General features: G+C 35.9%; 1 protein-coding gene across 4 annotated transcripts in view; it reads left to right on the top strand.

The window, feature by feature from the left end:
- Positions 1 to 16,730, top strand: part of LOC126715537 (protein ENHANCED DISEASE RESISTANCE 2-like) — a 33,502-nt gene extending 16,772 nt beyond the window's left edge. For 3 of the 4 annotated variants that reach the window (XM_050416179.1, XM_050416178.1, XM_050416180.1), the window contains 12 exons: positions 1,586 to 1,650; positions 2,164 to 2,235; positions 7,114 to 7,284; positions 9,154 to 9,359; positions 9,489 to 9,555; positions 10,256 to 10,431; positions 11,338 to 11,439; positions 13,465 to 13,512; positions 14,347 to 14,490; positions 14,592 to 14,687; positions 15,460 to 15,561; positions 16,458 to 16,730. In XM_050416179.1, coding sequence (XP_050272136.1) covers positions 1,586 to 1,650; positions 2,164 to 2,235; positions 7,114 to 7,284; positions 9,154 to 9,359; positions 9,489 to 9,555; positions 10,256 to 10,431; positions 11,338 to 11,439; positions 13,465 to 13,512; positions 14,347 to 14,490; positions 14,592 to 14,687; positions 15,460 to 15,561; positions 16,458 to 16,550 — 1,342 coding nt within the window. In that variant the 3' untranslated portion in view covers positions 16,551 to 16,730. Of the gene's footprint in view, positions 1 to 1,585; positions 1,651 to 2,163; positions 2,236 to 7,113; positions 7,285 to 9,153; positions 9,360 to 9,488; positions 9,556 to 10,255; positions 10,432 to 11,337; positions 11,440 to 13,464; positions 13,513 to 14,346; positions 14,491 to 14,586; positions 14,688 to 15,459; positions 15,562 to 16,457 lie in introns of all 4 variants that reach the window. The other variant, XR_007651872.1, reaches the window with a different exon arrangement.
- Positions 16,731 to 25,747: the final 9,017 nt, after the last annotated feature.

A 25,747-nucleotide genomic window follows, 5' to 3' on the forward strand; every position in this document is an offset into this window, starting at 1 on the left:
CAACACGAATGGGCATAGTACATAGTGACATAAATTGCATAGAAACAGAAGATAAAATACTCTTTATAAAAGCAATCCCCCCACCCCCCCCCCCCCCCCCCCCTTTCTTTTAGAAATATAAAGTTTCTTCCATCCTGCATGCCTCCTCTTCCTTGTCTAAATTATTGTGTTCTATATTGCTCAAGCCTTAAAAGTAGATCCCAACAGTGTCATACGCACTCCCTATTAGGCTGACAGGGCTAGCACTAACTGACTCTTATCAAGAGCATGTTATCTTCTCAACATTGCACTTAGATCCATAGGTCTGCTTACATCAGTATTCAATGATTTTTCAAAATGGTTGCGTATTTCCTGAAAATCCAGCAAGTTATCAGCTTCCTGAATTCCATAACATTATTTGAAAAATGCCATTGGTGAACTTGTCTAAACCAGTACCTTGTCACCATCCCAATGGTGTCATACACACTCCCTATTAGGCTGACAGGGCTAGCACTAACTGACTCTTTCAAGAGCATGTTATCTTCTCAATATTGCACTTAGATCCATAGGTCTGTTTACATCAATATTCAATGATTTTTCAAAATGGTTGCAAATTTCCTGAAAATCCAGCAAGTTATCAGCTTCCTGAATTCCGTAACATTATTTGAAAAATGCCATTGGTGAACTCGTCTAAACCAGTACCTTGTCACCATCCTTGTCTTGCTTTGATAATTTCTTCTCTTTCCAACAGACTTTCCATACTCCTCTAGTCTCTTTGTCAATGGATGGCATTTTGCAATCTTGCCACTTGAGGTCTCTAATTGGCTTGTTAAGCGTAAAGCCCTTTATAAAACCCACCATTGCCTCCTTTGCTTGTTTTCCTTTGAGTGAATGACTCCTTCAACCTCTATATTATTGATGAGAGCCAAGAGCCTTGTAGTTCAACTAGTTGGCATTTCTTGGTATTTCTAACAAAAACATCCAGGGTTCAAATCCCTTTACCCCCAACTATCGAATTATCAAAAAATATTATTGATTAAGTTGGCATTTTTTTGTCAGTTAGCCAAAAGATAAAAGAACCGCCTATTATACTCCCCTTCCACAAACCATAAATTTCTCAACTTCTGTTGCAATTTATATCCTCTGATTGTGCTAATCTCTCTATCTCAGTTTTTAATTCCTCCCTCTTCATTCGATCATCCATGGATAGCACCCCACCCTCCTCCTTTCCATACAGAACCTGTAACTCCACCATTTTCTTCTTTTTATATACCATGAAGGTCTTCCAACTTCATTCAATCAGTCTTTCCACCGTTAAAGGTCCTATGTTCTATCTTTAATGCCTAATTGCCTATCCCAATACCATTGATGCTCCGCATGCCATTGTTTCCTTATATGTAGTTCTTAGTCATCGGCATTCAAAGCTTACCACTCTTGTAGTGTATTCATGTTTTTCTATTTTTTCCCCCCAGTTTGATGCTTAATGTTAATCGAGACCATAATGGATTTTTTTGATAAATATCACTTGCTTCACTTAATTTCTTTACTTCATTTTGTTTCTCTATTATTATGTGACATTTACTTGTTACGTGATATTGAATGGTAGGTGGCATTCTAAGAGAGATTTTGTCTTCTCTAGGCAATGGTTTCGTGGACAAGATGGAACATATAGTAAGTAAATAAGAATCCATATATGCAATAGGATGATTCCAAAAATATTGTGGGTATGGTCTGCATAGCTCATATTATCGGAAACATCTCTAATGCTTACTTTAAAAATCCTGTTGGCCTTGATACTGGACTGCTTCACTCAGAGATTGCTTTACGATAACATGCTATTTTTTAATGCATGGAAATGAAGAAAAAAGGAAGATTGGATGGTAACTAATCATCTTTAGGATTAATTTATGTTTAATTTTTTTTTTTTTTAAATTTTAAAAGAGATGCTTTGACTCTCTAAATGGAAATGCTTCAGAATTTAAAATTTCTCCTTGCTATGGCAACTAGTTGCCACAAGGCTCTACTGTTAAATGATTTACATGAAGCATTCAACTGAGAGCAAGTGAAATTTCTTAACTTGAATTGCCTGAGGTGACATGACTTTTTTTGCTGTATTCTAATATGAGAAATCATGCTGTTTGCCTTTGTATTTGGCTGACATATGAAATGCATATTTTCATGCAGCAATCTTGCAACGTCCAGCTGTACATAAAAAGAAGCCTCCAAGATCTGGTTATCGACGTACAAAAATCAACCGTAAGAGATTTTGTTGAATCATTGAAAATCATATATAATGTCTACATTGCTTTAAATTGCAATATTGACTTGTCTGTTTCTTTTCCCAGGCTCAATATGTACTGCCACTTAATTTTAATTTCTATTTTTAACAAATTAGTCAGTTACAGGGGTACATTATTTATTTGATGTAAAGATGACATTCTGAAAATTTTCACCTACTTTTGCTTCCAGCTAATAGAAGGATTCAATTAGGTTGTTGCTTTTATAATCAGTCCTATGATATAACTGTGTAGTAGATAATTCTGCTTTAGAGTTGGAAGTTGGATGCATGTTGTGAATGCATGAGGATCCATCTAGCACACCATGGACTGTTTTAAGGCTTCATGGGAAAAAAAGGAGCAGATGTTGTTGTAAAATTAAGAGTTTATCATTTGATGATCCAACCACCAAGTCTGCTCAGACTGATGTCATAGAAATATGAAATCAACTTTCTTTTTCCGTTTTTGTAGGCCTCTATGTTTCTGTTGTCTCTCTCTCTCTCTCTCTCTCTCTCTCTCTTCTTCAAACCCAGACCAATGACCAGATGTAACTGAAACCTTTTTACTGTTATTTAATAATAACGATATATTAGTTCCCCCTTTTTTATTGGTAAGTTACACACACACACTTGGTGGATCTTGAACCCAAACCTTACCCTCCACTCTACTCTTACAAGGAAGGGAGGTGGCATTTGAGCTAAAGCTCAATGACATTATATTCACTCTCCTTCACATAAACTTAAGAGTCAAAATTTGTCGTTGGTATTTAAAAATAATAAAAAAAGTGGTAGGATTAGTGGTGGAATCTGTTTTCTCTAACTAGCTCATTTCTGTATTCAGAATGATTTCAAGTGTGCTTGAATGAGCTTATTTTTCATTGGCTGCCTTTTTTTTTTCTTTTTTTTTTTTTTTTTTTTTTTTTTTTTTGCGTCAAAGTACAGTTGTACTTGGAAAAAGTGAAGCTTTTAAAGCTGCATATAAGTTAATGGTGAAAATAAGCTAGCATTTTAAGCTGAAAAAATAAACCCTTAATAGTCTCTCAGTAAATTTTATTTATTTTTGATAAGTAAAAGATATATTGATAAAAAAGGGGACACCCTAGTGCACAGGGAGTGTACAAGGGAAAAGAAATCAAATACAAAAATTACAAGAGTCTAGGAAATCAATAAAAGAGGGGAAAGATTTATCTTGCAAAGCAAACAACCAATCCCTTAAAGTTCTAAAAAAGAGAAGCTTGAGGTCAGGAATAGATTTCTCAGTATCTTCAAAACATCTACTATTCCTCTCCCTCCAAAGACACCACAATAAGCAATGAGGAATGATGGACCAAATATAACCATTTCGATGACGACCAAAGCTGCCTTGCCAACACCATAACAGCCCTAGAACAGAGTGCGGCATAACCCAAGAAACTCCAAAAAGGCCCAAAACCATAGACCATAGATCCGAAGCAAAAGGACAATGAAGAAATAGATGGTCAACCGATTCACCATTTCTCTTACACATGTAGCACCAATCCAGAATCCACACCTTCCTTTTACGTAAATTATCAATCGTCAAGCATTTCCCTAAAGCAGCAGTCCAAACAAAGAAAGCTACTCTAGAGGGAATCTTTTGCTTCCAAATACTTTTCCAAGGAAACCCAATGGAAGCGGTGCCAGCTAAAATTCTATAATAACCACTAACCAAGAAACCCTTAACTTTGTTAGGAATCCAACACATTTTATCCTCACCTCGCCCCCTTATATGCGAACCATAAATAGATGCCATGAAGTCGGACATAGACTCTAGATCCCGAGCATGCACACTCCTAATGAATCTCACATCCCAAAAGAGGACACCATGAGCGGACATCATAAGCTCAGCCACACTGGCATCCTTATTCCTACAAAATCTGAACAAGTCTGGAAATCTAACAGCAAGAGAAGTCTCTCCACACCACCGGTCTTGCCAAAACCTCACTCTAGATCCATCACCAATATCATACAGAATATGGTGAGAGAAAGAAGGCCATCCCTGACTGATATTTTTCCATAAACCAACACCATAAGGGCCAATCACAACTCTGGAAAACCAGCCCCCCCACATACAACCATACTTTGTCTCAATCACTTGCCTCCAAAGGGCATCTTCCTCAACCCCAAATCTCCAAAGCCACTTTCCAAGTAAAGCTTCATTGAAAAGTCTAATCTTCCTTATCCCTAAGCCACCCGAAGAAAAAGGAGAACAAACAGTAGCCCATTTAACCAAATGGATTTTAGGATCATCTCCAAGACTGCCCCACAAGAAATTCTGCTGGAGCTTCTCAATTCGGTTAGCCACACTAGCAGGAATAGGAAATAAAGAAAGAAAATAAGTGGGTAGATTAGATAGGGTGCTTTTGATAAGGGTGACTCTACCTCCCTTGGATAAGTATAAACGTTTCCAACCCGCCAATCTCCTCTCCATTTTCTCTAGAATAGGATTCCATATAGACTTATCCTTGAATTTAGCTCCCAAAGGAAGACCTAGATATTTCATAGGGAGAGAGCCCTGCTTGCAGCCAAGAACAACCAAGAAAAGGTCAAAATCATTGACTACCCCAACCGGAACCAATTCTGACTTGCCCAGGTTGATCTTAAGGCCAGACACCGCCTCATACCAAATAAGAATCATGCGAAGGATCAAAATCTGATCTAAATCAGCCTTACAGAAAATAAGCGTGTCATTTGCAAAGAGGAGATGAGACACCGCCATGGATCTTCCCTCCAAGTTACCTACACTAAAGCCCGACATGCGACCTTCAAGAACTGCTTTGTCCAACATTCGACCAAGAGCTTCCATCACCAAAACAAACAACAAAGGAGACAACGGATCACCTTGCCTCAAGCCTCTGGTGCTACCAAAAAAACCACAAGGAGAGCCATTGATCAAGATGGAGAAGCGGACAGTAGAAAGACAAAAGCGAATCCATTGTCTCCATTTGGCAGAGAATCCACTTCTTTCTAACATCTGTAGCAGAAAATTCCAGTTTACATGGTCAAAAGCCTTCTCAACATCCAACTTACAAATCAGCCCCGGCAACCCAGACTTCAATCTACTGTCAAGGCATTCATTAGCAATAAGAACAAGGTCAAGGATTTGTCTGCCCCTCACAAAAGCATTCTGAGATGCTGAGATTATATCCCCCATCACCAAGAGGAGACGATTAGCCAAAACTTTAGCAATAATTTTGTAAACCCCCCCAACCAAGCTAATGGGCCGAAAATCTCCAATCTCATTAGCTGCATGTTTTTTAGGAATAAGAGTAACAAAAGTTGGGTTTAAGCTTTTCTCAAACTGACCATTGGCAAAAAAATGATGAAAAACAGCCAGGAGATCCGGCTTAACAATCCCCCAGCAAGCTTGGAAAAAAGCCATAGGGAAGCCATCAGGACCAGGGGATTTATCACCATGAAAACTTTGAATAACATCAAAGATTTCTGCCTCTTCAAAAGGCCTCTCTAACCAATCCGCATTCTCCCCAGATATCATTGGAAAAACCAACGAATCCGGAAACGTCCGCTCAACCTGCTGCTCAGAGTACAAATTCATGAAGAAATGAGAAACGTAGTCTGCAATTATACCCTGATCCGACGACAAAGTACCATTAACCAAAAGGCTTTCGATGGCATCATTTTTCCCGTTGGAATTAGCCATTCTATGAAAGAATTTGGTATTGGCATCCCCTTCTTTCAAATGCAACACCCTGGACTTTTGTCTCCAACTTGTCTCTTCCATAAGAGTCAACTTTTCAATATCCGAACGAAGATTAGTTTGAGCTAACTTCTCCTCGGCAGATAGACTATGAATCTCCTCTTTAGCATCCAAATCAATCAACTTACTCCAAAGGGCCTGTTTCTTAAAAGTGACATTGCCAAACTCAGTTTCATTCCACTTTTTTAAGTCCGACTTCAATGCAGCCAACTTCTTAGCAAGAATAAAACTAGGGGTACCATGGAACAAATAGGAAGCCCACCACTCCTTCACTTTGTCTACAAAGTTATCCACCCTTAACCACATATTTTCAAAACGGAAGGGAATTCTGCCTCTTCGCTGACACCCACCCTTCAGTAAATTTTATTTGTTCATATAGAAGATGAAATCTTGAAAATTTTCCAGAAATTTTTTTTTTCCTTATATGTTAACATCTTTGTATCGTAAAAAAATATACTTGCATCTGTGGTCCGTGGTCATTTTTAAAATTTTTGAAAGCAAACCCATGGATCTAATCATGTTTTATAGGTTCTCATATTTCAATTTCCTGCTTTCATAATTTTTCAAAAAACTCCAATGGTCCTGTTTTAATTTTCTACACTAGCTGAAGATAAGTTTCTGAGATTTCTGTTCAATTAAATTTATCATTTTTTTTTTATTGCCTCTCTCTTTTTTCTTCTTTGCTTTTTTTTTATTTTATTTTTATTTTATTTTATTTTTTATAAAAATTATTGGGTTTTTCTTGTATAATACCCTGTACCTGGGTTATGCCCCTTTTGTGTTTTTTCATGGATTTCTCTAAGAATTTATATGCTTACTATTTGTCTTTCAACTCTAGCAAGCTTGTTTTATGAATTTTGATTGTAACTGTTTATGTCCAATTGAGAACTCTTTTATTATTTCATTTCTTGTTCATTAGTGGATATTGAGTATCAAGTCTAACAGAGAAGTCAATGAGCTTTAGCTCAACTGGCACCTCCTCCCTTTATAATTTCTAGGGGGAGGGTAAGTTCATGGGTTCAAGTCCCATTGGTTGCTTGTGTAACTTAGCAATCAAATATAGTCACCTTTATTAACTTGTTTTCCCTTCTTTCTTTCTTTTTTCCTTTGTTTTACACTGTAGCATCTACCTGGGAGATCAGAAGTTTAAACACACCCATTGCTTCAAATGCTCCAAGATGTCTTGTGACTCAAATGTTCGAGATGGATTCTTCAGGCTGGTGTAGATGGACGAAAAGCCACTGCTCAAAGTTTGAAAACAGTATTCCTTACGCGCTATTGTGCCAAGTGGCAGGTGTGATTATCTAATATTTCTTCTTATATCCAACTTCAATCCAAAGAGTAATGCTAGTGCCCCATAAAATGACACACCTTGTGCCACAACACGCCCACGTGGTGAGTTGTGAGTGGTAGAGGTGTGATGGTGGGTCCATGTGGGGACACACTTCTACCACTCACAACTCGCCATGTGGGTGAATTGTGGCACAAGTTGTGCCATTTTATGTGGCACCAACATTAATCCAATCTAAATGGTTTAGAATCTGGTTGACCTTGTATGTGGCACCAACATTAATCCAATCTAAATGGTTTAGAATCTGGTTGACCTTGAAAAGATCATTGCCATGATCTCAAATAGTTTTAAATCACATTAGCAATACTTCCAACATGGGTTTGCACACATGCACACTTGATTTGTGTAGCATTTGCAGACTACTTTATCTTTGACTAAGCTGGAAGACAAGATGCTGAAGAACTTTTTGCCACATTGGTAGAATGATTTGAGAACAGTTCAAATTGTCATGGGGAATAAATCCCATAACAAAGGAAGAGAAATGTGAATCACATATACTTTTGGGTTGCTAATCTAAGCATGGGTATCCATTGTGTTGATGTCAGTTATTTTTGGATTACTTATTTCAAGCACTGAAACTGAATCCATTTTTATACTTAAATAATGTGGTTGAGTTTAATTCTACACTATGTATTACAATGTAGTAATGGACTTGGAAGGTATCAACAACAATTTTGCAGAATTGGGCGTAATGGGAATTATATAAGGGGTTACAAGTTTCACGGCTATGGAATTGTGCCGAACCTATATTTGGTTGGTACTGCCTTAGGTTATTGGATAACAGCTAGTATTGGGAGGCAATAGATGGCATTGGCCATTATGTCGCTAATATAAACTGTTATAGGTTTATATCGGTATCACCCATCAATATTGGGTATTATTGGTATCAGCTATCCATAAACCCAATAAAATCATGACAGCCAATATTAAAATGTTTCTAGATGAAGAGGCTTTATTCAATTAGGATTTGTATTGGAGAGGCCGATAAAAAGTATGGAAGTTGAGTAGCAAATTTTTTTTTTTGACAGGTGGAAGTTGAGTAGCAATTGTATTTTTATTGTTCATTTGTTCAATGAAGCCATGAGAGGGGTTTGTGTCAAATGTTCCCTTGGAAGGCAATTGTATATAATCTAATAAAGTGGAAGAGAATTATTGTGGATTGGTGTCAGATGTCTAAGAGAAATGACGAACCAGTCAATCATTTGTTGCTTCATTGCTCAGTTGCAAAGGAGTTGTTGGCCTTCATCTTTGTGGTATTTGGTGTCAGATGGATTATGCCTAAGTTAGTGTTTTCTTTGCTTCAATATGGGTGTAGGAAACCTGCTTTTTACAAAATGTTAAAAACAAAGTCTGGAATATGGTTCCAACATCTGTCACGTTGAAAATATGGCATTAAAGAGATGGATGGACATTTGAGTGGCAGGAGCTTTCTTTTGACAGAATTAAGTCCAGATTTGTCCAAATTAGATGGGAGTAGTATATTGAATATTCAGGATTTTTGGATTATTTACTGATAAAAAACAAGGATTTTTTTTTTTTTTTTTTGCATCTTTCATATACAACCTGTAGACCAAAGTCTCTCTCTTTGTTTATTTATTAATGAAATTTATTTATTTATATAAAATAATTAGAGGGTATGAAGAAGATATTAGTCTTCTTATTAAGTCTATTTATTGTTAAGCAATACTGAGAACAACATAGCTCAACAATCATAATGAACCTATGAAGCTTTATTGCACAATTTGTCGATGAGATGTTTGTTGCAATGGTAGTTATTTTTTTTATTTTTTATTTTTGCTAATGGATGGTCAGGTCTAAGAGAATATATTGGAGCAAATCCAGCTCTCAGTTTGGAATCTGCCACCACAGTTTTCCATTCAAAAATCTCTGATGTTTCTGTGCCCAGTGGTGAATATGAGGATGCAGAAGTGCAGGATGAGTTTTATGATGCCATTGCTGCTGACTCATCATCATCCTCAGAAGATGAAGAAAGCGACAGTGATGAACATGACAATAAGGTTTTCCCTTTTCTGCCTCTTTTAGATCAGAAATAGATTACATTTGGGGTCTGATTGAATGTAACTGGTGCATATAGAAGCTCTCATTTTCAGATTCCAGAATGTAATATCTCCCTTGAAACTTGCCAGGGATCAAAAGTGAAGCTGAAGAATGTCTCATGGGCCATCGCAGGCTTAGCTTTGAAGCGAACTTCAGGTCCACTTTACAAATAATTGTACCTGAAAAGGGGGCACCAACCAGTTATGCTACTCTGCATATTGTCATCAATAGTCGTATATAGAAAATATCTATACATTTGTTTTTTATTGTTCTCACATTAATGTTAATTACCAATTAGGTTTGTTTTGGAGAAAACATATGTATCGGGTTAGTTCACTTAACCCTAACATATACCATATTATTGATATATATAGGTATACAATGAGTTTAGTCTTTTGCCACTAGCTTTATACCCATAACAAGGTTCTTACCTCAAAATATGCTTATTACAGCAGAATGCTAAAGTCCAATATTCCCTTGTAGTCCTAGATGAGACTGACTAAGCGAAAGCATTGCTTATTTTTTCCATGTTACCTTTTTCATTTATAGCAGAGAAGATTGGTGTTCTAATTCATCTAAGGGATATTATGGTTAAATGCCATTGATTATTCTGATACGATGCTCCTTGTTTGTTTGTCATATTTGTGAATTTCTACTCACATTGTGAACTATTTTATATCCTTTTGAGGACAAATGCCTTAGGAAATGAAGTTAGTAATGAAGAAAATCTTGTGTATTAATATTGTTTGTGTTAGTAGCAAATAGCTTAAAAACCAAAAGCAGTGAATTTCTCATTTCTGTTTCCCCTTCCATTGCAAAGAATTCAAGACTAAAGTACTTATTATTCTCAATGCAGCTCCAGATGCAAATAAGGAACTAGACCGTACTGTAACTCCTATCAGCATTGATCCAACCCAGTGTCATGGTTCCTTGCACAAAGCAAAGGATGGCGCAGACACAAACTGTTGGGCTTCTCCAAGTGGTACGGGATTTATGATCAGAGGAAAAACTTACCTAAAAGATAATTCTAAGGTGGGTTTTGCTCTTCTTTTGAGTTATTTGTTCATGTTTCAGCAACCATGTTTTAGTCCATTTGTCTAACTGTGTTCTGTAGTTTGTTATGGCACATTAAGATATAGACAGAAGTTGCTCTGCTCTCCATATAAAGCTGCTCACCTAACCCTTGCCCATTTGGAGTTGTTCTTTCTCTGAACCAGAGCATTAGGTTTAGTTCTTTCAAAAATATAACTTCATGAATAATTTATCTATGAATGAAGGCCACTTTCTGAATCACAGACTGATTTGCAACAGACCATTCCCTTGGACAGCCTTTGTACTTAATAGTATCAACTAAAGTTCACAGATTTTCTGTGCTGTGTGTTGAAATTCGATCTCAGCAGCCAAGCTCTTGACCTTATTAGCAATCATGTTTGACTTTAAGGGTCTATGTTAGTTTTTTTTTTCATTGGCATTCCAGATTGTTTTGGGTTCTATCTGGTACTCATGATATGAAGGCATCTTCTGGAGGTGTTAAGAAAACAATGCATATGAAGCATGGATATCTATGAACAAAGCATATAAGCTAGTTGCCTGATTTTCCGGGAAGAGTGGAATATATTTATTCAGTTCAGGGATTGGATTATTTAGAGTGGAGTTGCATCCTACTTCGAGAATTGAACGTGATTCCAATATTTTGAATCCTGTTTGATATCAGTAGTTCTATGTATTCTGTTGTACAATTTATTTATTGTTAGTGTTTTCTGGCTATATGTTTCTTTGTAAACTGTGATAAATATAGTGGTAAATAGTTAAATATGTTGCCACTTTGAAAGCTAAACAAGCATTTTACTTTTTATTTTGGCAAAAATGATGTCTGACCTGCTTCTGTAAGTTATATACAGATCTGTCAATTTTTAGTTAATTGATAAACTCTTTCAGGTAATGGGAGGAGATCCCCTTCTCAAGCTCATTGCAGTTGATTGGTTCAAAGTGGACAAATCCATAGATAGGATTGCATTGCATCCCAGGTCTCTTGTTCAGGTAGAAATATGGTTATCGTATCATTTGCTTTTCATATTATTATGATGGCTAACTCTGTGACACAAATGGCAAAACTTAAGCTTACTCTTTTTTTTCCTTTAACCACCCATAGCTATATGAAGTTAGATCCTTATATTTTAGGTAAACTGAAAATTCATTGCAACATAATATACAAGATAGAGCAGCCATCTAACTTGAAAGCATCCAGAAAAGACTTAGAAATAGTGCAAGGCCCATTTGGCTTACACATGTGCTGCTGCATTTGCTGCTCTAGGAATCCACTTGAAAGAGCACTTATCAAAGCTGCTGGTCAATTACTTAATATCCTCTATTTAGGAGGCTATTTCCTAGCTTGGTCTTTTGTTTCTTTTTTTAGACAAGTACAGCTTGGTCAATGATTATAATTCAGTAGAAGGATCCATCAAAAGCTTAGTGTCACTTTCAATTTCAATCAACTGAATCCCTTATAGTTTGGCCTTGTGGGCAGCCCACCAAATTTCCATTGCTCCCAGCACCTCTTCATCATCCATTCAGTCCGGGCTCTAAAATGCTTCTTGAAATTATATGAAACTTTTGTTCCTAGTCTTCATGGTTTGTTTGTGGAGGGCAATCATTAATCCTCTTTTAGCCAGCCTGGTCTTTGGTTTCTTTTTTGAGCATAAATTGCTTAGCCCGTCAAGGGTGACTGCCCCTAGATTACCAATTGACTAGTTTTGGTCGGTGAGGTCAGTTGCCTATAGGTTTTACTAGCTATAAGCAAGTCTAAAGGGCTATGCTTTAGAAAGGTTCCCTACATTATCTGGGAAAAAAAAGAAAAGAAAAAAGAAGTTGGAAATGTTTCAGTGTTTCATGTTGTGCATAGTGCAAGCCAGTGTGCTCTAGTTCAAATGGCACTTCCTTGTCTTGCAAGGGTAAGGTTGAGGGTGAGGTCATGACTCATGGGTTCAAAACCCACTTAGTGAGTGTGTAACTTACCAATAAATAAATGTTGTGGATAGTGCAACTAACACGAGTCACCCTTTTGCATTTATTTACATTGAAGGAGTATTTGTTTCCTAAATTATGGCCAGTTTCAAGAAAAGACATAGCTACATTAAATTTTAAGTTATTATTTGGTGTGATGGGCCAAAAATGTTTTCTTGCTTCCCAAAAGCTCTCGTGGGCCTTTATGTGGGTAGCATAGTTTAAATTCATGTCCTATTATTTTAATGTGCTTAGTATCTTTTAACAAATGAAGAGGCAGTACAAGCCCCCACTTGATTTAAGCCTGTATTATTCACTCTCTTAACTGGATATTACAAATAAATAATAAATAGTAGGCTAACAAAGAACACCACTTGGAAAGTTTCAATTGCTTCTTTTTACTTCCCCAGTTTTATTGTCTTCTTGTATTTTTTTTTTTTTGATAGGTAAGAAAAAGTTTACTAAAGACACTACAATATTCATGAAAAGCACAAAGTAGTCAAAGAGTTCAAAAAGAGGAAAGAAAAAAAGACAGAAAACTATTTTCTAGTTGATTATATTCCTGAGACTTCCTTTTTACCATTTTTCATCTATTGAAAGTTGATTAATGGAAGGATACACACATACCTTCCTTTGCTTTTTTATTTCTGTTATGGTTTTAGAGTTCCATATACTCTCAGTCAATCTTGTGTAAAAGATAGTTCAGACTATGCCAACAGTTGTGGCCAGCTCCAAGGCTGTTCATATCTGACTTGGTGCCATTAGTAAATAATATCTTTTGCATATGAAACCTACATACTTTTATATATGTTACAGTAGAATTGTTGGAATATTCTCATATTCGAAGTGTTTTTTTTTTGTTTTTTTATTTATTTTTCCAAATTGTATATAGCAATTATATCTTTTGTGTGGATCTAGCAAAACTCAAAATGATTGGAAAATTGGAGATAAAAGATGTTTCTTTTAGACTTCAGGACCTATTTTGGAGTATTTGAGCTTGTTATTCTTGATTCTTAATCTGTTAAATCTTGTGTGTCTAACATTTCCTTTTTTCAATTCTAGTCAGGAGTTGGGAAGAAGCTTCCATTCATCCTTGTCATTAACCTCCAGGTATGCGAATGAATGCCTTCGAGTCTCCTTTTTTCCTTTCACACATAATACCAATGCAATACTAAAAACTACCGATCTTTGCATACTCTAGTTGTATGAAGCAGTAAAGATTGATTGTAGTTTTTCTGTCATAATTTTCACACCAGAGTACTTTTTCTACAAAATACAATCTGAGCTTCTACAATGTATGGGGAACTTATCAGAAGAATTTCCTGAAATTGTTTAGGTGGTGATGGGGAATAAATATGGGCCTGAATGTAGAATACAACAGAAGATTCAGTGGAACATTGAACTAATTTTTCAAAAGCAGAATGATTGATGTAAACATGTTAGTTGTTGATATTCGCTCAATTAGGTTTAGAGAACAAGGAAGAGATAAATTTGAGATGGGCTTTCTCAGCTAGTCTTCCTCTCAATGTTTTTGCTTAGGAATGACATCTACCATAACAACAATAACAAAGCCTAACTGCCTAAGTCCCAAAATTTTGGGGTCAGCTATGGATCCTTAACAGATTAACTAGGGTCAGCCACATGTATTCTTTTCCTCCATTTTATTCTATCTGAAGTAATACTCTCCATTACTTCTTTAATTGACATGTCCTTTTTATTACTTAAACTAACATTATTTTTGGTCTTCCCTTACCTTTTTTTGCTCCCTTAACTTGGATCAACTCACTCTTTCCTACCAGTGCATTAGTCTCTCTCCTTTGAACATGACCAAACCTCTGATATCTAGTGATATAAATCTTATTGTGGCACATGATCTTCTTTGGTGCTGTAAGTCCCAGTTCAATCTTTAAAGTAGGATAATGTATCTTGATTTCTCTGTTCCAGGTCCCTGCTAAACCAAACTACAGTTTGGTCCTTTACTATGCTGCAGACAGACCACTAAATAAAAGTTCTTTGCTGGCTAAGTTTGTGGATGGAAGTGACATGTTTCGGGATGCCAGATTTAAACTAATTCCTAGTATTGTTGAGGTATGGAATGCTAATTATGAAGCTTCTATTGAATCTTAGTGGCTTATATCAGTTTTGCCTTTGATGTCATTGGGCGGCTAATGTTTTCTTGAGTAGTACAGGGGTATTGGATGGTCAAGCGTGCAGTCGGAACAAAAGCTTGCTTATTGGGGAAAGCTGTAACCTGCAAATACTTCAGACAAGACAACTTTTTGGAGGTAACACTACCCAAGTATTCTTATTTTATCCTGTCTTTGTGTTAGGCATGCTGATTATCGCTAATATATTTATGCAGGGTGTATGTGTTAATGGGATGTCAAGTACTATGAAATGATTGAAACCAGTATACATTTTTATTTAGTATTGCCAAACTGTGTGAAAGAACAGGTTGAGTACTATCGTATACATTTCAACAGGGCCTGCCTTCTTTCTGGCCACTAACACATTTACTCTCTCTCTCTGTTGTTGTTGTTGTTGTTGCTTGATGCTATCAGAAGTGCATATTCTCTATTCAATATAAGATCTAGAGCTTAAAACATGGTATTTTTCAAATTGATCTGAAAATTCAGGATATTGCAATATATCCAAATTGCAAGCTTTTTTTTTAAGATAGTTCTGTTTTGAGAATACTTGGACAATCAGGTTATGGTAATATCTGATGTCTTGCTCAATTTTGATGTTGGGTGTGAAACCCAAGATCTGGTGTGACTATCTCAAGATTATTCCACTTTGTCCCCCCTCTAGCAGTCTCTTAACAAGCACTCTTTTAAATTTTATTTTGTGAATAACTCGCCACACACTTGCAGAGACCTTTTAATGATATTCTAATAACATCATATAAATTAGGGCAAGCAATGTACATCATGTTAAATTTGACTCCAAATTTGAATGTTGGTTGGAATGCAAGCTTTTACACACACTGTGCTTGTTCTGCTGGTTGCTGTTTATGCCTCTTAAATTTACAAATGACTATAAATTCCTATCATGCAGATTGATGTGGATATTGGATCATCCTCTGTAGCAAGGAGTGTCATCGGCCTTGTTCTTGGATATGTCACAAGCATAGTTGTCGACCTTGCCATTTTGATAGAGGTTTGTCAAAATTTGAAATACTATGGAAAATAAAGAGAAACAAACAAAATTGAAGTATGGAACGGATTAAAATGGTTCAGTCACTAAGACCTACATCTACAACATCAAAAGCCAAATGGCTACATGTTTCAATCTCTTGATTGATAACACAGCACATTGGAACCTATATTTATATTGGGATTAACAAAATTTGAAAATAGGTCAACTATCAATTTAGTGCAAGCATATTTTGAATTTGAATTTCATATCAAGATAATTGATTGTGCCAATCCCGTGATTTAATCTAGGCAATCAATTCCTTGATTTCATCTTCAATATGTGGAAAGTGAGTCATACTTTCCAACAGCTTGTCCCTTTGTGCAGCTAATATTTGCAAAAAAAATTGTATTCTCCCCTTTGTATAAACGTTTTCTCTTCTTGTGCTGCGTGTTTGAGATTGTGAATGGGTTTTAATCATTTAATAGATTTCATCTTGTAATTTCAATAGAGGTCTGCATTTTGTGATTTCAATATTTCATAAATGTTCTTGTGCTGTTAAGACATGTACTGCGTACTTAATTTAGGTGTCTGATTGAAACAAAGGTTAGTTAATCATTCTTTGGTCTTACTTTGTCATAAATACATTTTGCGTCTATTGCTGCATCACATTATAATGTTGGCAATAGCAACTAGGTGCATAATTTTCAAAATCCTCCATGTTTAAGCATGGGGTGAAGGTTGAGGTTGAGTTTAGGAACCACAAGATGTGAGTGGAAATTACCAAGTACAAAAAATAGTATGGAGCTCTTTATCAGTTGACATAATGTATCGATGCACCAAAGCTAGATTTCTTCATAATTAACTAAGCATACATGCATGTCATACACAACTAGATATTGACAGCTCTTTGTTCGCAGGCAAAAGAAGAGGCAGAGTTGCCTGAGTACATTCTCGGTACTGTTCGGCTAAATCGTTTGAGGCCAGACTCTGCTGTAAATTTGGAGGTTTGAGGTTTTCATATGTCGAAATTCTTTAGTCATCTCACGCTTCATGGTTAATGCCATTACTATTATTGGTGTACATTTTCCAATGTTTTCCAGTTTAGTGTAGAATCTTCCTTCACATAAGTGATCTGACATTTAATATTTAATAATTTATAAACAGAAACCTTTCATAGGTCCATTTTTTCAGCTTTCATCTTCTTCTTTTTTGTTTCCTTTTTATTCTCTTGGTTGTACTCAATATGAATTTTATTGGAAAGGTTAGTGTGATAGTTTTATAGAACTTACAGAAGAAAACCTCAAGGCTTCCAAGGAAGCAAAAGGGGAAATTGCAAACTGGAAATCTAACTAATTATAAGTTTCTGAAGCCTATAAAGAGACCCAAAACTGTACAAGTTATCTTATACGACCCTGCATCTACCATCTAATTATCAGCATTCAGGCTTTTTTATTTTATTTTATTTTATTTATTTATTTATTTATAAAATCTGCAGCCAACCATCTAGCTTTTAAATTTTGTCTTTTGTATCCTTCACTCCATCTTGCAGAAAATGACGTAGTATAAAGGAAATAGTTAACTTTGTTGTTCTTAGAGCACTCACAGCAGTGGTGCTAAAAAGTCATATTGGTATATTTTAGCTCCTCACACACAAAAAACTTGCTCCAGCAGTGGAGCTATACTTATTTTTTTTAGATGACTTGCTACAGTGCACATCTATAGATAGATGTGCACTATAGTTGAGAGTAAAAAAAAAAAAAAAAAATTTATTCTACTGGTGATTAAAATAATAAAACAACGTTCTCTCTCTCAGTCACTCTCACCTCTTTGTCTCAACGTCTCCGACCCACGCCTCCGCCGGCCTCAAAGTCACCGACCTAAGCCGAACCAAGCCCCAAGCTGCTAATCCACGCCTTTGCTGATCGAGTGGTTAAGATCTCGGCAGTGGATCGGGAAGCAAGGGTTTTGAGGTACAGAGAGAAGAGGAAGAACCGAAAGTTCGAGAAGACGATCCGATACACTTCTTGAAAAGCCTATGCAGAGACGAGTTCGATGTTGAACGTATCTATGGATACGACATCGTTCCGTCGTTTTGAACGATGTATGTACTATCTTGCTCCGCCTCTCTACTGTGACAAGCCTGGGTTTCTCTGGGTTTCATCGTCGAAAAAGACTGGAGATTTTTGTTTTTTGTTTTTTTTTTTTCCTGCTGTGGACTGGTGGTGGTGGTTGTGGGTGTGGCTGATGGTAGAGGTGGTTGTGGTTGGTGCTGTGGATGTTTTTTTGGTAGTGGGATATATTATTTTATTGTAGGGGATATATTATTTTATTGTGATGTTTATATTATTTTATTATGTTGAAAGCTAAAATAGATCCACTGCTGCAGCATGTATGTAGGTAAAATAGATAAAGTAACTTTTGGTGGAGCTATAAAAAGCTAAATTTTTAGCTCCATTACTGTGGATGCTCTTAGGGCCAACTTGGAGTTGATAAATTGTTTTATGATGAATGTGAGGATTAATTTTTATCACCAATAAGCGAGTGGCTTTCTACCATGCCATTCGGGGTGCTCATAATTTTGTGTTTCCTTGGAAGGGGGTTTGGAAACCAAATGTGCCTAAGCAAGTGGCTTTCCTTTTGTGGACAACTATTCATGGTCGGATTCTTACTATGGATAATCTCATGCTTTGAGGTCGCTCTTTGTCAAATCGTTGTTGTATGTGTCGATGTGATGGGGAGTCGATGGACCACCTCCTTCTTCACTGTCCTGTTACATATACCTTATGGACTTTTATGCTTTAGACTTTCGGTATTCATTGGGTTATGCCAAGATCTGTGGCGTAATTATTATTTTGTTGGCATCAATGGCTTAGGAATCATACTTCGAATATTTGGAATTTGATTCCAGGTTGCTTGATGTGGATTACTTGGTTGGAACGAAATCGCCATTTCTTTGAGGACATTGAGAAGACGTTGGAAGAGTTAAAAGGTTTTATGCCCGCGTAGTCTTTTTGAGTGCTCTCATTGTTGGGGTTTTACTGATTGTTCCTCTCTCTCTAAGTTTATATTTTCTCTTAGATTAGATTCCTAATTTCCCTTTTTTTTTTGTAATTTATTTTATACTTTTCTTGTTGTTCATCATCATGAACAACTTGTATTTTTTCTTACTATTTTCTTTAATAATATTTTTCTGATTACCTATCAAAATTTTTTTTTATCACCAATAAGCTCTAGCTCAAAAGGCATCTGTTTCTTCCTAAATAATGGGATGGAAGGTGAGTAATAGGGTTAAGACCCATTTGGTGCATGTGTAACCTACCAATTTTTCATATATATATATATATATATAAAATGTTTAACTGTAGTCCTTGGACCAAATGTCATCTCCTTTCATCATAAGCTCCTCCTTGGCGCTCTTTCCAAACTCCTCTTAACAGCTTCATTTGACTTAGACAAATAGAAAACAATAGGTGTGGAGCATGGGATCACACCATGGAGGCGTGATTTGTGTATTTGCCCATATATATAAGATGTTTGGAACTCATACGGTCACACCATACTTCTAGTTCTTGATTACTTGGATGAGTGAATAGGTTTATGTGAAAAGCTCTTGGTCACTGTTGTTAACAACACCAAGGCTGTGACCTAAAGTTGATTCTACTAACTAATACCATTATTCCTGTCCCATATGGGACTTTGGCTGTCTTTTTATTTATTTCTTCTTGTTCTTTTCCTTGGTTTTTTTTTTTTTAGTTAATTTATCTGTTCGCTTTCCATTCTACTGGATTGCTCTTTCTTCCAAATAACCCTTTTGTTTGTTTAGACCCCTTAATGCAAATTGTTTAACCTAATATACTAGCCAAGTAGTTACTTAGGTTAATTATTTAGATCTAGGTTAAACAATAATAAATCATATCATGCAAAGTGGCAGAAAATAAAGAACACCACAATATGATGATCCAGGAAAACCAATGAAACCAACAGTTTCAAGGTAAAAATCTGGGGAGGATCTGACCTAGCTATCCTCAAGGTAAAACAAATCCACTATAGAGAATTGAAGTTTTTACAATCATATTTAACCCTAAATCTATTGCTACCTCCAGTAGTAATTTACTAACACAACCACTTGCAAGCTCCGAATCAACGAACTCCTTTTCTTTTGGATTTGCTCGCACAAACACCCACGTTTGTGACTTTGAGATCCCACTCAAAGGCTTAGCAAAACAAACTCTCCGGTTTGTGACTCCAGGACCACACTTGAAGGTTTAAATCATCAGCAGTTATTGATCTTGTTACAGCAACTTCAGATCTACCGGTTCTAATGGTATGAGAATGATTTCTAGTAGTAACTTTGAAAGAGGAAGGCACAATACCTTTTAGATCTCACAAGAGCACCTTCAGAGCCTCTTAGATCTGTGAAAACGTAGTTAGGGTTTTCTTTTTTTACCTAGTAGTGTTAGATTGAAATCCTAAACGTTTTCGCAAGCTTGGGCCTAATTTAAATTCTACAGAAAAATTATGTCTGGGATTTTCGATCGGTTGAGTCTGATTTTCGATCGTTGAACTCTTCAGAAATTGAATTCTCCTTTCTGTAGTTTGAATGTTCTTGTATTCTGACTTGTAACACCTTGAGCATTGTCTAATTAAACCTATAGACTTAGAAATCTATATCTAAACAACTTTGTGTTCACGGTTTGCCAATTGTTCTAAAGTTTTAAAACCTAACATAACCATTTTGAGTGAATACCCCCCCATGAAATTTTCATTGATCTCTTGTTCTTTTTAACAACTAAATGAATCCTCACCTCTTAGGGTTTGTAAAGAACACTTTATTGCTAAGTTGTTTAACTTCGTCATTCGTTTGAACTTATCTGAAGTCAGATAGAACTTGTTTCCAGTATGTAAAATGTTGTGTTTGAAGACTGCCATGTCAAGCTCTAATGTTGTTTTTAGCGTAGTCTTATGAAGATGTTCATTCCCTACTGATCAAAGTAAAGTATTTTTTTTCATATTCTCACCAGAAGAAACAATGTTAGCCTTCCCTCGCTTAGATATGACTGAATATAGTTTTAGCCCTTTCTTTCCATTAGGTTCGACTGTATGGAATATCTGCCTTTTGGTGAGTGGAGAATTTTTCCCCACCCAAGCACTGGTACTTTTGTTCTTAATGACCTTTGTAGTACTGCAAGATTAACATAATAGAAAAGGAAGTCAATCACCTAGAGAATAACAAAGAAAACGATTCTTGTTAATGGGGAGGGAAACCAATTTCCTCTTATTATACACTGTTGCTGATATTAATGCACTAATCTCATTATTAGTATTCTCCTGGGGCATCAACAGGCCTGGTCCTGTGAAATCATATTGATCAGCTTCTATTTCAATTTGCATAAAGAAGATATTATGTTTTTACAAACTCATTCCCTTTTAGTTTAATGAATATTTTGACAATAGATTTGGGCATATGGCTGCCCTATTACATGTTTAGACTCATACAGTACATATTTTTGGTTCAGAATTCTTGAACTTACGTATTCTGTATGTCTGATACTTGTAAGTATGGCAGAAATTCATTCCTGGACTCGTAGAATACTTAAGTTCTAAATAAATGTTAAGAGCAATTTGGTGTTTCCATTCTGACATGGATGCATTTGGTGATGCCTCATTTCACCAGTTTCTCAATTCAATGATTTGGGAGTGGAGATACTAAGTTGTTAATGACACTGATTAAGTTGCATTAAATTTTGTTTAATCTTTAAAGATTAAAGATTATGAATCAAAGATCTTGACCCTGCATTTGCCACCTTGGTTTTGTCATTTTTGGTGCTTGAAGCAAAAACAAAAACAGTAATCTGAAAGTATTTTTTATGAAGTGAAAGAAATGAAGAGGGTCCCTTCCTTCAATCACTTTGCTAACTCCACCCACTCTTCTGCATGATTGATGTCTTTGTTTGTAGAATGTATATCCATTGTGTTTCATTAGTTTCTGCACCACCAATATTTTGACTACGTGTTTCACACCTCTTTATTTATATGGCCCTGGAAGTGAGAAAGGCCAATTTTGCCTACATTTTCTCCATAGCAGCACCTAATTTAAGGTTTTCAAGGGTCTTTTTTGATTTTCTAAGGGGTGCCCACATGTTAAATATATAAAAATAAAAAAAAATTAAAAAAAAAGTAAAAGAAGGATAGAAAGTAAAATAGAGATGCTTTACTACTTTTTTTTTTTTTTTTGGTGGTGACTTCTTATATAATTTTTGTGGTACCTTTTCTTATGATTAAACTAAAAGATATCAAATCGAACATAAGCTCCTACTCTTTTGACTCCATATGGGAATCCAATTCCTAAGTGAATTCTTCTTTTCTTTTTTCCTAAAAAGATGTGTTCCTCTCTGTCTTGTGCCCATGGACGCACGGTTGGTGCGGTGTCTTTTTCAAACCGTGTCTTAGGGAAATTTCTTTCAGAATTCTTCTGTACTTTTTTTTCTTCATAATGCTTTGACTGCTCTGAATAAGGCAAGTAAAATTCATCAAAAAAAAAGAATAAGGCAAGTAAATAGACAGTAGAACCATTGTCTACTCAAAATGCTATCTTCACAAAAGAGCATGTTGAAATAGTTAGCGAGCTCTTTGCGTGAACTTCAACCAATTGGTGGTTTTTTAATAGTACCAATTATAAGTCTAGTCATTATATTTTCCACACAACTTTTAACAATCCTTGAGGCAGCAAAATTGCAAATGATAGACAATAAAGTAATGTCGGAGTCGGTAATAAACCTAAATAAGAACCAATAACAAGTTGACAACTTTAACAATGGTGAAGTTTATCTTATAGAAAAAACATTTGTAAAATTTATAATGAGAAATATAGTGTATATTGCTTTTTTAAAACGGTCGAGAGACTCCTAAGTGTATCTAGTTGTAATGATAATCACACGTGGGGTTTGGTCCATTTGGAATTCTACTTTTGTTTTAACCCCAACGGTATACCCAAAAAAAGAAGCTATCCACTTCATAATTGCTTTAGAATAACAGATTTTTTTTTTCTTTTTATGGAAATAAGAGACATTTTAATAAAGAGGTAATTAGGAAAAAAAAATAGAAGTGTTTATTACACACTACTTATTACACATAAAATACACATGATAGTATTTAAATTTTTACGATTCTTTGAATGATCCAGTCTTTAACACACTGACATTAACTAATAAACCACATGGTTAAATTTAATTACCCTTGAAGAAGATAACACTATTGATTTTGCATGGATCAATATAATAACCATGTATTTAGGTTAAAAGCCTAAGGAATTTATTACTAGAAATACTTGTGGTTGTCCTTGAGACTTCGACCAAATATATAACCTTGAAATTCAAGCATGCAAAAATTGTGTTTCAAGAATATGTTACCTTCTTACATAGAGTGGGTTCCACAAGCATGGAATCAACTCCTATGTGAGAGGATAGTTTCATATATCCATTACACCATTATGTATCAAGAATATGTAACTACCTTCTCATATGAGGTAGATACCACAGGCATGGTATGTAGTATGAACCCCTATGTGAGAGGATGATTTCATATATCCATTGCATTATATACACTCTTGCATGAAAAGGGGCTTATTAGTCTCCTATGTTTCAACATGGCATCTGTTGAGGTGCAATTGCAAAACACAACAATTTCTATAGCTGAAAATAAAGTTGCATTTGGGATTAAAGTTAAAGTCATCTTATTTAACTTATTTTTGCTACTATTCAACTTATTTATGCTACTATTCATGAGTCCCACTGCTCTTTTTGGTACTATTCATGAGTCCTACTATACTATTTCAATTAGCTTTTACCTGTATCTATCTAATTTCAGTAAAAAAATTTCAATTTCAACTAAATAAGTTGTTCCTAAACGGACCATAAGTACTATCGTGGAAAAATTGTCTACTTCTTCTAAACTTACCCTCAAATTTTAATGTAAAACCCAACTTTACCCTTTTAATTTCAACACATCTCACATTTGCCACACGTTAACTCCTCTAAACTGTCAAAGGGATAGAACACACCTGGTAATATTAAAAAAATTAAATAAAACAAAAATTATAATAATAATACCTATAATAATTTATTTATTTATTTTATTATTGTTATTATTTTTAACAAGAAGGTGAAACCATAAGTTTTATTTCATTTCTAATAAGAAGGTGAAACGAGAATAATTATATATTTTTTTTACCTTTTTGATAATTTACATATCAAATCACCATTTTTATAAGTGATAGTCAAATATTCATTTAAAAAAAAAAAAATTGACCGCTTTTACCAAATACTATGCATAAGGACCAAATTTAAACTCCTAACTCAAAAGGTATATGAACTTAGGCCCAAAAAGCCCAAAACAATAAATTTGTAGAGAATGGGTTAGAAAACTGGGTTTAAATGAATTAAGCAGCAAGTAAACAAATTTTGATGACAAAGAAAGGAAGATAACAAATTTACACTAAGGAAAAATATCCTCGGTAATGTCCAAGGAGACTGGTTCCTATAAATTGCTTTTGAAACTTTATTACAAGTTTGATTCCTAATTGCTACAGTGTTTCTCTTCTTTTTTTTGATCCCCTTTTCATTGAGGGTCTCTTACATTATATAATCCCCTTTTGACGATCTTGGCCCTATACTTATTGATCATCTAAGCCACTACTTGAGTACTTGTCTCATCGGACATCCTCTCTGACCCTCTGTGAGTTGGGATGGCCAAGGCAGTACTGTTCAGGGGTCTTCTTCACATAAATGTAGTTAGAAAGTTAGCTACAGAGCATTCAATGCGGTGGCAACAGCTTTCCCTTAGATATTTTTGATCTCCCTCCCTCTTGTACGTTCACGATGATCGTCCCCGTCACTGAAACTTCTTGAAAGGTCACCTTGAATACTATGATACACATCTAGCTCGTGCTTGGCTTATCCGAGGAGATATTCCTCCTCGGCATGCCTTTCCATTTGTAACTTACTCATGGAACTCTGAACTTAACACCCTCATTACTATTTATTCTTCCTTACTGATTAGCGTCCTCGGACAAAGCACAAGGCCCAATATATGATTTTGGGCCCTTATCCCTACAATAGCCCCTCAAAACTCCGGTTTTTCCTTCTCATCCAAGGAGAAAAAGTGGGGTTTTGATTTTTGAGAATTAAAACCATTCATTTCTTTGGTTCACACGCGTGGGATTACTGTTTTGCGCGTCCCATAATTGCTACAAACGCTTCAGGGCTTGCGACGTGTCATTAATTGCTCCAGGCAGCGCTCTGTTCCCTGCATCCAACGATGAGGAGCAGATCCTACGTTGGATGTTTTTCTTCGAATTTTGAGCGGGATAACTCTCACTCATTTCCCCCTCCTATATAAGGCGCCTGAAGGGCTTACTTTTTATTACTTTACAAAGATTCTCAAATTCTCAAGAGCTCTTAATCTTTCAAGAACTCTCAATCTTTCAAGAATTTCCCACAGCGTCACTTGTTAACCTTCCAGTACGTTTTTATTTCTTTCCTAGGTTGTTTTCTTCTCAGCCAATCTCCTCGACCCTCCAATTCATATTCTTTCCCTTGAAACTTCATTAATTTGCTTGTAGTTTGTCCAAATGGGTAGGTTTAAGCACCTTGTAGATTCCCTCGCGAAAATAGAGGCCTTTAAGGCCAGATATCACATACCACAGGAGGTTGTTCTGCGATATTGTGCCCCAGACCAACTATTAACACATAGAGAGGAGGGAGAAGTCATCATTCCCATGATAGCTTTTATAGGAGGAATGACGCTCCTTATGGGTAGAATAACCCGAGACTACCTTTTTAACCATAAGTTGTGTCCTCATCAGTGCGCACCCAACCTTTTTAGGGTCTTAGGCAGCATCGATGCTCTAAACGAGTATTTGGGTTTGGGGCTCACCTGGTATGATATGGTCCATATGTACAAGTGCCACTCACTTGCTGATGCGGGGTTTTACCTTAAGTCCAGATCGCCTATCATTAGGCTCATCTCATGCCTCCCCAAATCTAATAAGGGTATGAAAGACAACTATCTGATAGCTTCGAGAGCGTGGCATGATGGCCTTCACTACCTCGTCCGAGAGGGAGAGTTAGGTGGGATACCTTAGAGTTAGGTTCCTTAGTAATAGATTTTGATCTTTTGACCTTAACCATGTAATTATTTTTCTTTCGTT

The sequence above is a fragment of the Quercus robur genome, chromosome 2, assembly GCF_932294415.1.
Source record: "Quercus robur chromosome 2, dhQueRobu3.1, whole genome shotgun sequence".
NCBI lineage: Eukaryota > Viridiplantae > Streptophyta > Magnoliopsida > Fagales > Fagaceae > Quercus > Quercus robur.